We start from the raw sequence: 16310 nt of genomic DNA on the forward strand, positions 1-16310 counted from the left end.
ATATATATATATATATATACATACATACATACACACTTATCCCTCATCTTCTTAAGGTAGAGGTTTATCTTGCTAGTCTCAAACTCAGTGTCTATCCTAGACTACTCTGGAATTTTACCTTCTCTTCTGTTGGTTCCGCCAGTGCTAGACTGGAGCTATGGAACTCTGATAAGAAATTGGAAAAGATTCTGAGAGTAAATATGAAAGCCCTGAGATTGTACATGAAGAAGAGTCATAGGGAATTTTCAGTAGTCCTTCCCCTTAAAAATCCAGTAGCTTTACATTTCAGTATGGCATCAATGATATTTCAGAGGAAAAAAGTAATTGAAAAGTAAAATAGAATCATTGCAACGTCTGTCTTCAAATGTATGTTTGGTTCCAAATTCTGGGATATTAGCTATCCAAGCAGACCAAAGACTTATATTTCTTCCAGCTATTAGAAAGAAGCTTTGTCTTCCTCTTTCCTTTCCCTTCCTTCCCCCTTCCCTCTCCTCTCTCTGTCTTTTTGTGTGTGGGGGGTGTGTTTGTGGGTGTGTGTGTGGGGGGGTGTCTTGGCCTGATATTTGTGACTGCACATACACAAGTATGCTTATGCCTTTGTTATGCGATCTCACCAGATGTAACTTTAATCAGGCACAGTTTCTAGTAAATTAAAATATTTTTCCAGCTAGCTGAATGTTTGGGACTTAAGTGTAGCCCAAAGCATTTAGAATAAGGAGCTTTAAAGGGCAAAAATATATCCTTGTATCTCTCTCTGCAATTTCATGTAAAGAGATGGGGGACTTGTCACAAAAGTTTTACAGTCAGGCAGTTTAACAGAAGCTAGGATAATTTTGATGGGGCATTTTGAGCTCATATCACTCCAATAGATCTGGGCAATTTTCCATGAGGTTCTCTGTCAAGGAGACCAAATTCTAGTTAAATCTGAAATGGCCTTAGCAAGAATACAAAATGGAGAAACCTCTGTACTTTCTGTTTCTTCCTTTCTTTTCTTCCTTCCTTCCTTCCTTCCTTCCTTCCTTCCTTCCTTCCTTTCTTTTTTCTTTTTGTCATACATCGGAGGACAGAAGTGGATATTAGTGGTTTCTTACTGAACCTGTACCTCACCTCCTAGCAAGCACCAAGGATCTTCTGCTTTCAGTCCCCAGCACAGGAATATATGTCCCCTGGGCTCAAGTATTTACATGGGCCTTTAGGAGCGAATGACGGTCTTCATTCTTGCACAGCAATCATTAATAGCTGAGGCATCTCTCCAGCCAAATATGTGCTCTTCTCTGCTGTCAAAATAATGTTGCCAGATATTTAATTTGAATTTCATTAATGGGAGCCAGTCCTCAATGATCGCAATAAACAGCTATGGATTAGGTTTCAAATTTTCAGCAAGCCTGCAATCAAAAATTACTTTCTTTAGTGCAGAAATCTTTTCTGTCTCCTTCCTTTTTCTCTCACTGTTCTTGCCATCCTATTCCAAGAATCCCTTTTAAACATTCTAAAACTTTTTTTTTTCCTTTCTGGTGGTGAGGATCAGTGCTTGAACAATTTATATTTTTCCAGATCCACCTATCTAATAAGGATGATTAACAGCTGAAATAAAAGGGAGAGCAAGAGAGAGGAGATTTTGATAAGCTTGGTCTGTTACATGGTTCTACCAAAGCTAAGCCAAACTTACACAGTCTCTGCTTAGATAAATATCTCCGGACAGTGAACGAACAAAGATGAGGGCTTTTATCTTAGTTTACCAAAGAGTTACTAGGGAAGTTTCTTCTCTGGTCCAATCTATTTGGAGTTTTGCAGACTTCTTTCATGTTCATCTCTTTCTTTAGGTTATGGACGTTTTCTTAAAATTGTATTGAAGATATTTACTGTCACTTTAAGTTGATAATCTCTGGTCTCTTTTTACACCTATTATCTTTATTGGTCTTCTCATTGTTTCCTGAATTTTCTGGATGTTTTGTATTAGGAGCTTTTTGCATTTTGCATTTTCTTTGACTGTTCTATCAATGTTCTCTATGGTATGTTCTGCCCTTGAGATTCTCTCATTTATCTCTTGTATTTTGTTGATGATGGTTGTTTCTATAACTTCTGATCTCTTTCCTAGGTTTTCCATATGCAGGGTTGTTTCCCTTTGTGATTTCTCCATTGTTTCTATTTTCATTTTTAGTTCCTGGATGGTCTTTCTCAATTTCTTCACCTTTTAGGTTATGTTTTCCTTAATTCTTTAAGCAATTTTTGTGTTTTCTTTTTAAGGGCTTCTGCATGTTTATCTGTATTGTCCTGTATTTCATTAAGGGAGGTATTTATGTCCTTCTTAAAGTCCTCTAAAATCATCATAAGGAGTGATTTTAAAACATAATTTTGCTTTTCTGGTATTTTGGGGTATCCAGTACTTGCTGTGGTTGGAGAACTAGATTCTGATGATGCCAAGTGTCCTTGGTCTCTGTTGCTTAGGTTCTTGCATTTGCCTCTTGCCATCTAGTTATCTTTGGTGTTAACTGTTCTTCCTGTCTCTGACAATGGCTTATGACCTGTGTGTCACGAGTCCTGGGAGACCAGTTCTCTCTTGGCAGGATCTAGGTACAGAGAGCTGTCACACAGTGTCAGCTGTGGGCACAGATGGAAACTGGAAGGATCCTGTCACAGACTGCCCCTTGGTTCCTATGCTTTGAAGGCTCCAACAGATCCCTCTTTGCAGAAATGGTTGGCTCACTTATGTTCTCAGATGTGTCAGCACTCCTGGGGGACCACCTTTCTCCTGGAGGATCTGTGTACAGCGAGCTGTGGTACAGTGTCAGCTTTGGGAACAGACAGAAACACCTCTTCCTTTAATGCAATGTAAAAAAGACAGATTTTGCTAAATAGGTTCAGTCTTCATATGTATACATCATATGATAGAGCTGCATACATGTTGCTGTTACAGCTTCAGTGTAAATATGGAATCAAACCTGGAACATGCTTGTCAACTGTCACTTTATTGCCCCTTATCTGCCACACAAGTGGAGCTGTAAAAACACAACAGCAGGAGAAAGCTTTGGTGGGGACCAGCTGCTTTCAATAATTTAATGACAATTTGCCTGGTGTTTAAGAATAACTAGTTGATTGCACCATTCAAATCAATGGGAAACAATAGCATATGTCTATTTGGACCTTGACTGATACGGATTGAATACAAAGTATCCCACCTTAACCTTATGTGTTTAATCACTTGCTTCCCAGCTGGTTGCACTGTTTGGGAAATTTCTGGAATCTTTAGGAGGTAGAGCATCATTAGAGAATGGAGGACACTGAATGGTGGTGAACCTGGAAGCCCTATAGGCATATCCCACTTCCTGGTCACACTCAGCTTTCTGACTGTGTATCCAATGTGATCAGCAGGTCTGTTCCTGATTCCATGAATTCCACAGCATGATGTACTGTATACCCTCCAACTCTCCATGACAGTAACTGTAACCACCTTGTGTTCCTTTCATATTTTTCACAACAGTAAGTAAAGTAACTAACACTGTTGACACATGTGGTTTCTTTGGTTTCTAGCAATAATTGAACCTCATATTCACACTTGCTATAATAATGAAGTTGCTCCACTGTTTGTACAGCTGTGAAGGTTCACATTGGGATCAGCATGTGATGAAGCTCTATGTTAAAGAAGCTTCCTTCCCAGTCAAAGGTGATTGCTTATTAATATGGTCATGAGCACGGACAAGATGGTTCAAAGCCCCATCCACTTATACTTCAAAATTATTTTTTAAATACCTTTTTTTGGTGTTTACACTTTGAAAGCACAAAGATAATTATAGAAAATAGTAAACATTAATTTCCAGAGCACAATAATGTTTCATCAAACCTAGACAAATGGTAAGACCGTGTGATAAATAATAATCACTTTTAATTTTATATTTTTGTGGGTGTTTGTGGAGTAGTGTATATGTACACATGTATGTATTATGTGTGAATCTGCCACAGAATGTATGTGCAGTGAGTAGTCAGTTGTCTCCTGCTACTTTGCAGGATTTACAGATTAAGCTCAGTTCTTGAAAACTGTACATATGGCTGTGCCCACTTAACAATCTCAACATCCCTCCATTTTTTATTTTTTTCTATTCTTTTTTTTTAGAGCTGGGGACCGAACCCAGGGCCTTGTGCTTGCTCTACCACTGAGCTAAATCCCCAACCCCAATTTTCTATTTTTGAGACTTAACTTGGAGCCTGCTAATCAAATTTAGGTAGGCTCCTGACTTATGAACTTTAGGGATCATTTTTCCATCTCCCTAGTACTGTGATTATACACGTCTTCTTTAATTTTTATGTGACTTTGAGAACTTAAACTCAGATTCTCATGCTTGTCTGTTGATCACTTTCCAGACTGAGCCTCCTCTGAGCCCTTAAACTAGTTACCTTTGGAAGGAGACTTAGAAGACAGATCTGGACATGTCAGTTTTATGAAATTCTTCATACTCAGGGAAGGCTTGTTGGTTTTGATGTTGTTGTCTGGGTCTTAGTGTTGTTCTTTTAACAGCACTTCAAGTAAATGGAAGACTTAAATAAATTATTACCCATAATCCTTATAAAGTAGGATATGGTTATATCATCTAGTCACTGGGATGTATTAAGAGAGGATGGAGTTGTAGATGGTATATCTGAAACATTGCATATGATAAAAATTTCATGCAAAACAACTAACATAGGTTAATTACCAACACAGTGGACATAATTCAGACATCCATTTGGATTTCATTTTCTGAAATGGCTTAGAAAGTGATAGTCAGCAGAGGTCATAAAATTGAAGAAGAGGAGTATGATGCCTAGGTGAGCTCTAACCATGAAAGAACATTGATGTCAGAGGATGGGCCAGGGATGGGTAGTTGTGAGGAGACACCAAATTCTCTGGAGGGATTTCTAATGAGAGGGACACTGGTGCTGCACACATGTCATATGTGGTATAGTTACCCTATCTGAATAGTCAGAGCTTAGGGTGCTTCCTCGGAGTAAATGATTAGCATGAGTATATGAATGACTCTTCTCATAGAGTTCAGCTTAGGTATCATTAAGCCATCCCTACTTATGATAACATCAGAAAACCCTGATAACTATTTACACATCGTACATAATTTTATATTTTGATAAATATACTTTATATTATAAACCAACTTATTATTCCCCCAGTTAGCTCAGCCAAAAATGTGTTAGTAGTTTTTCTTTGTGACTGAGAGCAGTGTCAACTCATTCATTCTGTTCAGAATACAGTACCATACATCCCATCATCTCTGGATTTTTAAATTGTACTAAATCTATTTTACTTTTAGATCATCTCCAAGTTGAATCATATTAATGTATAGCCATGTTAGCTAAGACAAATAAGTCATATTTTTTCCTGAAACTAGTTTATTGCTCCTTAGTATTGAGACTAAAAGGGGCAAAATGTCATGGAGAAGGTGTTATGTAACAAAACATTTCTGGGTAGGCACAACACAAGTTTACTCACTCCAGATAGAAAATAAAGTGATCAATATTGTTCCAGGACCTCTAGATCATGTTTTCAGCACAAAAGAGATTTATTTGCCCAAGAGATGCAAATGGAAGAAAGCAAGAAAGATAGACATGAGATTGAGGATAAGGGAAAGGGAGAGTAATGCAGGAATGTTTTTCTCCCAGAGGACAAAGCACTGCCTCCAGCTCGAGAGGAGACAGATGTAGTGCCTAGGAAGATAACAGTTTGTAAAGGCTAAAGGGGGAAATTTTTGTGTTAGTATGAGGCTTTGAATTTTAATTGGGCATGTTAATAAGGTCAGCCAAAGGAGGTGTTTGATTGATGGAATTCAATGTTTTCATTGGTATTCAGGCAAAAATTAGAAAGTGGCCAAAAATGGAATAGACTTCGTGGGCTAGTTTTGGAATGTAATTTAAAGACAAGGCAGAAGGAATGGGAAAGAAGGGCAAGTCCTGTTAGAGCCCTGGCAGGGCCTTGTCTGTCTAGGCTATTTTCAGGGAACCCTGAGCAGTTCAAAGTATCACCAAGTCCAACTTGGTGAACTAATGAGTTTTATTGAGATTGCTTTCAGGAATATTGGTGAAGGGCTACTTATATGAGCTGAAATAACTAAAAAATAGCATCATCAACAGGGCCTACTCCAGCATGTTTGACAGCTCAGAGAGCCGGGAAACCTGGAGGACACTGTGCAACCTATAGACAGCTCAATGTGTTAGTCTGTGTCCTTTCCATATTCTTTAGATTGTCTACACTTCTTTCGGGCAGCTTGGCTGGTTTCTGACCAGTCTTCTTTATACCTCTGTGTTTCTGAGAGTAACTGTGAGGTGTTATAGTTTACTCTCACAAGGAGTAGCCCAATCATTCTAGTCAGCTTCAGGGACTTCCTGAAGGTATTTTGAGTTGTTTACCTTCCTGTATAAGGAGTTTTCTGCAGGATAGAATGCTTTAAACTCAGAAAAAAAATGTGTTACACAACAATGGATACACTCTCCTCTCAGTAAACAAAATGCTGCTACTGAGTACATATTCAGACCATCAAATGAGGAATGGCCTTTCAACCTAAGTCAGCAACAGGTTTGTGAAATAGTTAATACTTTTCTCTGCATTTAAAATGATGAAATAATCATTTGTACTAACAAAGAAAAGCTCAGAAAAGAACTCTGTTTTGATTTTCCCTTTTCTCCCGTAAAATGTAAGGTTTTACAGTCCTTGTCAGCCATCAATAAGCAGGCCAATTTCCTGCATATTATTTCTTCATTTCCATTATCTGAGAGGGTGATGGAAACCCAATTACTCACGCACCCTAAGAGCAGTTGGAAATTTGGAAGCTGGAGTGGGTTTATTCATTTCAGCTTTAACTATGTGCTTTGCATTTCAATTATCCCATAGGTTATTAAAAGTATCTTATCAACAAAGAGAAAAAATGTCTTTATGATTAGCTTGGAGCTTCCAGTATTTCCTTTTCTTTAATTTGTCTGCTTGGAGAGACAGGTCTTTAGATGGCATTTAGAAATTGTTGATTTTCAAATGACTTTAAAGGGTCTTCAAGGGATCAATAAGTGTCTCTTATTGATAGACAGCTCAATGTGTTTGTCTGTGTCCTTTCCATATTTTTTAGATTGTCTACACTTCTTTCGGGCAGCTTGGCTGGTTTCTGACCAGTCTTCTTTATACCTCTGTGTTTCTGAGAGTAACTGTGAGGTGTTATAGTTTACTCTCACAAGGAGTAGCCCAATCATTCTAGTCAGCTTCAGGGAATATAGTTTCATGGTGGTATTTTCACTTATATGTTTTTTAGTCCTTTAGGAATTTTTCATGTCTGTTTCTCCCTCTCCTTGTCTCTGTCTCTCTCTTTCACCCTGTCTCATCTCTCTGTCTTTCTTTCTGTAGAAGTATTTAATCCTTTGTTTCTATCCTACTTTGATCATTCAGTTCGTGGATATAAAACACGCACACCCTTATATCTATAATAAGCCTTAATCAGCACTAGAGCTACGCAGATATTAACACTCTATGCCATCAGATTCTATGTTCCTATTGGTAAACCCAAATTATTTACTATGGTTCCTCTGAGCTCCTCTTAACTCCAGTGGGCCAACTCTCTGGACCACATTTTAATGGCTCATATAACACACAGTAGCTTTTCCTTCCTGCTCCACTTTCTTCTCCTCAAGCTTCTCCTCTGAAACCCCAGACCCAGGAACCATAAAACCTGCCTACATGTCTTCTGACCTTGAGGACAAGGTCACGTGGTATCATTTAGGCCTAAGTGCAAACTTTCCTCTCTGGGTAAACCAGATCTTGACTATCCAACTTTATTATTAGAATATAAGCAACATCATGCCATCCCACTATATCTCCCTTCTTTTGTCAAATTAAAAGAGCTCTTTCTAATATAGTAACAAACAATACATAGTTGGAACTACTTTGAAACAATTATGAGGATTATTAATTATGAACTACATTTATAAACCCAGTCTGTTTATATTTTGTAACTTAGATGAGATACTTTACCATTTGTCCTAACTTAATGAGTTTATAATTCTATACATAAATCATCTTCTATTTTAACTTGTATTAGCATCGTAAAATCATCTTTTTATACATGGAACATAGTCTTTTTTGTTGGATATTTTATGTATTTACATTTCAAATGTTACACCCTTTCCCAATTTCCATTACAGAACTGCCCTATCCCATCCCCTCTCCTCCTGCTTCTATGAGGGTACCCCCCTCCCAACTACCTATTCCCACATCACTGCCCTGGCATTGCCCTACCCTGTAAAATCAAGTCTCACAGAATGAAGAGCCTGTCCTCCCATTGATGAAAGACAATGCTATCCTCTGCTACATATGCAGCGGGAGCCATGGATCCCTACATGTGTATGCTTTGATCGGTGGTTTAGTCTTTGGGAACTTTGGAGTTCTGGTTTATTGATATTGTCATTCTTCCTTTGAGATTGCAAACCTTTTCAGCTCCTTTAGTCCTTTCTCTGACTCCTCCATTGGAATCCCCAGTTCAATGGTTGGCTGTGAGCATCTGCCTCCATATTTGTCAGACTCTGACAGAGCCTTTCAGGAAACAGCTATAACAGGCTCCTCAGCATGCACTTCTTGGAATCCATGTTATTTTCTGGTTTTGGTGGCTGTATATGGGAATGAATCCCCAAGTAAGGCAGTCTCTTGATGGCCCTTCCTTTAGTCTCTGCTCCACAGTTTGCCTTCATATTTCCTTTAGACAAGAGTCATTCTGGGTTAAAGATTTGGAGACAAGTGGGTGGCCCCATCCCCCAACTCCGGGCTTTGCCTAATCTCTGGATATGGTCCCTACAGGTTTCCACTCCCCTTTGTCGGGCATTTCAGCTATTCTCATTCCTGTTGGTTCCTGAGAGACTATTGCTTTCCTGGCTTTTGGGAATTGCTGCTGGCTACCCCTAGTTTCCCATCCCCCATTGCTAAGCACCTCTGTTCAAACTCCTTACCCTGGGTGTATCATCCTCATCTCCTCCCATACCAGATCCTGGACTACTTTTTCCACCACCCCTCCTCTCTTCTTCCCAAGTCCCTCCCACACTCTACCTCACATACATATTTTGTTCCCCCATTTAAGAAAACCAAATTGTGTATATGAATGTCTGCTTATGAAGCATATATTCATGTGTGATATATGTGCATATTTGTGTACAGGGTGAGTTTGCCTCTGTGCACATGATATGTCCATGTATTCTATTTTGTTCTATCATTATCTACCTTGGTCATTTCAATCAGGCCCTCTTGCTAAACTTTGTTTATGGATTTTGACTAGGGTGATGTCCAGCAAGTCCTGGCAGCTTTATTATATCTTTCCTCTTTTCTCATGGGATTATGATTATGCACAGGACTATGCAAAGCTTATAGTGTGGATGCTGGATTATAAATATTGTTGTTCATGCTTGGACAAAAAGTATTCTTTTTTAAATAACATCTTAATTTTTAGTTTTAGAACTTAATTATAATTATATCTCTCCATCTCATATTCAATTTACAACCTTTTTCTATAAATTGTATAAATATATATGTGCATATATATTGTATATATGTATGTGTACATTATATATAATATATGCATATATGTGTGTCTATGTGGGTATTTACATAAAACCTATTCACTCTGTGCAATGTGATATATATATATTACATTGTTTTCAGGGCTGATAATTTGATAGTGAATAACCAATTGGTGAGTACTTCCCAGCCGAAGAGTACTTCTACTGCTCTTAGCATTACTTAGTTCCTTGTCTAGGGCTGAAGTTTTGTGAAATTCCCCCTTCCATGTTAATATTTCAATTGGTGTTGTCCTTGTTTAGGTCTCTTTTAGGATGGCATATGGGTGAGCCCCTGACATTCTTAGGAGTTTCAATCTCATAGGAGACATTCTGTGTCAGATTCTTAGAATCTTTCCTCCATCTCTTCCATATTGGTCCCCAAGGTTTAGGTGCCCGAATCCTGTTGTAGGTTGCTTTCTTTTCTCCTCTAAGATCCCAGACCACTCTAGATCTAGGTAGTGGGCAAGGCAGTAAACACTGCTAACCACTGAACCATCTCTTCGAACCATGAATGATTTCTTTCAAATAAACATCAATCATAAATGAACAGAAAAATGAACTACAAATATAGTTAGACTGTTATGATTGCTTTTTGTAAAACCCAATAATTGTGTATTTAGACAGTAAGAACTTCAAAAATAAACATGGGGATTGGAAAAGTACAATCTTAAAACTTTGGACTAATTTTTAATTACTGAATGACAGGGTGATTAAATGATTCCGTATGTGTTTCCCTTCCTCCACTAGACTTTATTTTTAGAATGGTAATGATATTATATGCTTAGTGTAATAACTGTCATTAAATAGTATTGTCAATTATTACAGTAAAACACTATTCCTCACAGAAGAGTATTGTTGGTTTTCTTATAGTTCATAATGAATATAGACATGTGGGTAACTGGAACTTAATGTTGTTATTAACATAAACCTGTAGGTGTCATAAATTGCAGCTTTTGTTATTCAGAAACTATTGCTAGGCTTAATAGTAGAGGTAGAAACATCCTAAGGAATAGTATTTTGTATGTATAAAAACTCTAAGGCCTGGGGAAGGACTGTCCAGATTAAAATAATGTCAGAAAACTAGGGCATTTGTTTTTTTGTTTTGTTTTTGTCTTGTTTTGTTTTGTTGTTACTTTTGACATTCCCTGAAAGCCTGAGTGAAGAAGCATGCATACTTCTGTTGATATGGCTTGGTAATGTAGAACAAACTCAATTTCCTTTTCTCTTCAGACATTTGTAGGAAACATGAATGCTGACAGTGTGGTTCACCACAAGCTGCTGCACTCTGTGAGAGCCCGCTTTGTTCGCTTTGTGCCCCTGAAGTGGAATCCAGATGGAAAGATAGGCATGAGAATGGAAGTCTACGGATGTTCCTACAGTAAGTAACCATATAGAAAGTCATACAGCATACAGATGTATGCACTACCAGATTGATCATATTGAAAATTAAATTGTGTGTAAGTGTGTGTTTGTGTTAGTATGTGTGTGTGTTCACATATAATTTTATAATAATATCCAATGTTACCTAAGGAGTTAACACACTTAGTCCACACACTTTTTAAAAACACAGTTATGTTAGTTTTGTTTCCAACTACTGAGAAAAAATACCATGGAAAACTTTTTAGTGGAGAAGAATGTTAATTATTTCAGCTCACAAACACAGGTTACAATACACTATTACTGGTCAATCAAGGTGCCAGAAAGTTAAGGAGTCACATCACATCAACAATTAAGAACAGATAGCAATGAATGTATGCCCACGTGCAAAATCCAATTGTTTCATGACTTCTGTCGATTCAGGATTCAATGCTCAGACAGTGGTGCCACTCAGAGTGGGTATATCTTTCATTTATTCAAGGTCAGTCTCTCATAGACATGTCCACAAGCCAACCTAATCTAAACAGTCACTTACTGAGGTTCCCTTCATGGATGACTTCTTGCTTTCATGTTGGCAATTAAAATTATCACAAGAGTTCAGTGAATTACTGCTTTGGGTCACTGAAGGACTTCACATACACATCATGCAAAAGAGCACTTGTCTCAAAAGAATTTGAAATGCTTAATAAAAATGCATTTGTTTCTACATTGTAATATTCTCTGAAATGAGATTTCTTGGAGTAAAAATACAAAACTATCTAATGTTAATAGTCCTTAGGTAAACTATTAGCTATGGTGGATCTGTTAGAGAAATGAAGTCATAAGAGAGGAGAAGATTGGTTGGGGAAATGATTGCTATTTGTCATGAACAAGCACTGTCAGAAAGAGTATGATCTATAAAGGAAGCATCTACAACCTATCCAAGAAAGCGCTTTTGTCACTTGCATGTATGTGCCCTTAATTTTCTCTGTACCTTGTCCCTCAGTGAGTACAATTTGTCACGGCTGGGATTTTTTTTTTGAGGTTTGATGACTTGTTAAGAAATTTTCATGATAGAAAAATCTCTGAGAAATCTTATTCATGTTATTTATGAAGCCATGTATTTATGTCTCATAATTTCAGTTACATTTGCTTGTGTGTATGCGAGTGTGCACACGTGCCTTCTCATGTGCATACAAGCTTGCATGTAGATATCAGAAGACAAAGTTTAGGAGTCTTTTTTAATTATGTGAATGTTAAGCAATGAGCTCAGGACACAAAGCTTGACAGCAAACGCGATTAACCCCAAAAAGTTATTTGTTAGACTTGATATAAAGATTTTATTAGTCTTTAAAATATCTCCATATCTCCTGCTAAGACTGAACCCCCGTGAACGTGATTGTTGTGGGGAGGGCTGTAATGTGGGGGGAGGATGGGTAGTGGAACACCCATATAGAAGGGGAGGAGGAGGGGTTAGGGGGATGTTGGCCTGGAAGTCGGGAAAGGGAATAACATTTGAAATGTAAATAAGAAATACTCAAGTTAATAAAAAATAAAAAAATATATAATAAAAAAGAAAAAGAAAAAAAAACTCCATATCTTAGTTTTTCCCAAAATTGATATTTTTCATTATTTTTTTATGTAGTTTGGTTGCTTACCTCTATGCCAAGCCAAAGGATCATGGTTTCAGTTAGATTAAAGCTGTTCCTTTATGTGTATGCAGGTATGGTTATGCACTGGTGCACATGTCTCTGCAGGATTGCCCATTATAGGCATGTGTGCAGAGGCTAGAAGGCAACTTCAGCTAATTTCCCACAGGTACTGACCACCTTGCTGTTGTGAGACAAGGCCTATTTCTGGCCTCCGGATTGAAAGTTGGGCAAGGTTATCTGTCCAGTGACCCCAATGTTGAGCTCATAAGCACTTACCACAACTTTAAGCTTTGTCACTCTGGATCTGAGGATCAACGTACTGCTCATGTTTACAAAGAAACTTTACCCACAGAGATATCTTTCAAGTGTATTAACAGTATCTTTGAGCAATATTTTAGCTTTATCCAATGATGAACTATCATAATCTGTGCCAAAAAATCACCATCCACATAGAAAACATATTGCATTTTTTAAATGTAGAAACACATCTACAGATCAGTTAATGCCCAAATCTAGTTCAATCCAATAAGAGTTTGAGGAAACCCAGGCCTTCCTTCTTCATTGCAGACACTCCTATATCTGGTGAGTTATCTAAAGAGATAGCATTGCTTCAGTAAGACTGGCCAACAATGTGTATTAGTCACCATAGGAAGAAAAACCTCTTTTCAATGTCATGGATTGCATTAACTTGTGGATTACTTTTGGCCAGTGCATGACTTCTTAGTCTTGACTTTCTCATTTTTGGAAAGGACAGTCTAGATCTTGCATGACTGGCAAATCCACTAAATGAAGTAAATATGTACTAGCAATTCCTAAGGATAGTTTGTTTAACCTAAGGTATACACAATATCTCCATAAGCCATTGTAAAATTGTGAGAGAATGTGGAAGGCATTGTTTAGTTCTGTCAGTTATTTTGGTGTTTTTAATAAGCAATAATCATGGTATTGGAGAGCTAGTTCAGTGGATGAAAGTGTCTACTATGTAAGTGGGATGACTTGAGTTTGAACCCATGTCAAAAGCCAACTGTGGAGGCCTAGGGATGTAATGCCAGCAATCCTACAATGTAATTGGAAACAGAGAGAAAAATACCTGGAAGCTCATGAGCCAGATCAGTTGGAGCACATACATAGGAGGTAGAAACACTTAAATAGAAGGAGCCTCACTCAATTATATATGGAAGGAAATAAGTAACCCATTAAAGTTTATTTCTGAAGTCCACTTTATCCAAGAAAATATGCCTACCTATAAGTACACACACACACACACAGAGAGAGAGAGAGAGAGAGAGAGAGAGAGAGAGAGAGTTTATAAATCACACAACACAAAAAAACTGTTAAATATAAGAGCCTATCTCTAATCTGAATGCATCTTATGGTACACTTTATATTTTCTTTCATTATCTTACAGTATTAAAGAGAATCCACCAAGATATTATACAACAAATAAAGATTTTTATATCTATGACTAGATTTTATCTGGAAATTAAAATGCAATTATAACAATGATCCAATGAAGCAATCATAACAGAGGTATAATAATATCTTATAATGAAAATCTAATGTATGTTGTATTTCTTTTAATGGGAACAGTAATGATTATGAGCTGTTATTGCTATTTTAAATCTGCTTATTCAATACATGTTGGAGATGCTAAGAATATCCCTGGTATTTGGAGAAGAGATGAAATAGTCAGTGAGCGTACCTTCTTTGAAACTTCACTTGATCTTCCCCCAAAGTTATCTTGAACTTCTGCTTCTCCATCTGTGAAATGGTTATGACAATTCATGTGCAATGTAATTAGTATTGCAAATGTCCAGGAAATTTGGTTGATTTCTCTTGTATGAACAAAATGTTTCTGTTGATATGTGATGATTCTGTTAGGAAAAAAGCCTGAACCATTATACCTGGTTGAGTCTACCCTCAATGAAGGAAACAATTCGTTGTTCTGTGAACTAGGAATTAGAAGGGATAATGCCTCCACCTCAGGTCATGGCAAGCATGAAAAACGTTAATAGTAGTTCTCAACCTTCTAAAGCTCTGACCCTTTAATAAAGTTCCTCATGTTGTGATGAAAACCAAACATAAAATTATTCCTTTTGTTGCTACTTCATAATTATATTTTTATTCTACTGTCATGAATCATAATCTATGTATCTTATATACAAAATATCTGATATGAGAACTGTATGAAAGGAACATTCTACCCCTAAAGGGATTATAACTCACGGGTGGTGAACCACAGTTCTGGAGGGAAGTCTCTTTTGAAGTATGAATGGACTCATAACACCTAAAGTTGGGACAGTTATTATGACAAGTAGATCAGCAAATATCACTATTTGTTTTATGACTTTTCATAGGAATATGTAAATATATGACCATCCCAGACAGCTCATTGACAAAAATCCAAAAATAGATTTACTGAAGCACAATTTTCAAAGCCCTTGAGTTTATCATGATAACTTATGAAGCATGGATGAAGAATTAATTGAGCAAGCATAACTTATCATCATATTGCTTTTGCATCACTAAAAACACCATCCTAGCATAGGCTGCAAATTTTCAAAACTGTATGCCTGGAGTTCTCTGCACAACACATAGGCAGCTGGATAGTTCAGCTAATTATCTCTCTACCACACCCATTATTGTTTATATAACCTTGGAGAGGGGCTTATGAATTTTATGCATTTATGAATTTCTCAAAAGTTAAGAGTTATTTACTTCTTCAGTCTTAGAGAGACTTCCAGGATGAAAGGTAACATCTCATGTCTTATATATTTAAGACAGTATTATGCTCTGAGTCTATCTCATACATTCTTAAGTTTTTTCTGTTTCCATGTACTGTGAGCCATGAAAATTGGAAAGCAGGTTGATACAGACATTCAACATACAGCTCAAAACTAAGACATTGTCAGAACATGGGAAAAGTTATTCAGGCTATCCCAACCAAAGTCTCCAAAAATTTATTCACACAAGTCTTTATGTCATCATTATCTGTCACACAAATTTATTTTTTCCACTTGACAGTTCCTTTGGGTTCATAGTGAGATGAGATGATACTGAGTGAATATTTACAGGTAGGTGTCTATATGTCTTTAATTCTCATTGTGACTATAGGTCAGGCTTCTGAAGGCCACATCAAGGAGTCAATGGAAATATAATGTGTGAAAGTCCAGAATTTGGCCTGAACACATCATCTAACAAGCTGCAGAAGCAGAGTGAAATATTTATTATATCTGTTTCTCTACTTGAAAACTTCAGGAAGATAGAAATGAAGGGAAAACTATGAAACTACTAGAAAAAAGGAACTTCTAAAATGCAGAACTTGGCTGAACAATTCAGAGCTTCAAAGATTTCTGGTGGTCAATGATACTCTAATATAAGACCATGAAAAGAAATAGAAAGTAAAAAATGCTAGAAAAATTTTGTGTGTGTGTGTGTGTGTGTGTGTGTGTGTGTGTGTGTGTGTAGGTGTCTGTCTCTGTGTTAAACATTTAGTTTTTAAACAAATGAATCACACTGTATAATTCCACAGAGAAGTAAAACCTACAGTTTCTATGTTTAACTTACTTAAGAACTCAGCTTTTTCTTCGTCTTCTGTGACTTGCAAAAAAATGAAATTCATACTTGTCCAACTCTGTTTTCCTACAAAACACACAGAACATGGCCTGTTCAGTGTCAGACTCTACTAAAAAATTATAATTTTCACATTTCCAGGATAGGATTGTGGTAAGA

General features: G+C 37.1%; 1 protein-coding gene across 3 annotated transcripts in view; it reads left to right on the forward strand.

Moving 5' to 3' along the window:
• Cntnap5b (contactin associated protein family member 5B) overlaps window positions 1-16310 on the forward strand; it is a 903684-nt gene that overhangs the window by 345556 nt on the left and 541818 nt on the right. For all 3 annotated transcript variants that reach the window (XM_087580549.1, NM_001047873.2, XM_087580550.1), the window contains 1 exon segment: window positions 10801-10948. In XM_087580549.1, coding sequence (XP_087436675.1) covers window positions 10801-10948 — 148 coding nt within the window.

Source organism: Rattus norvegicus, chromosome 13 (genome assembly GCF_021556685.1).
Source record: "Rattus norvegicus strain SHRSP/BbbUtx chromosome 13, alternate assembly SHRSP_T2T, whole genome shotgun sequence".
Taxonomy (NCBI): Eukaryota; Metazoa; Chordata; class Mammalia; order Rodentia; family Muridae; genus Rattus; species Rattus norvegicus.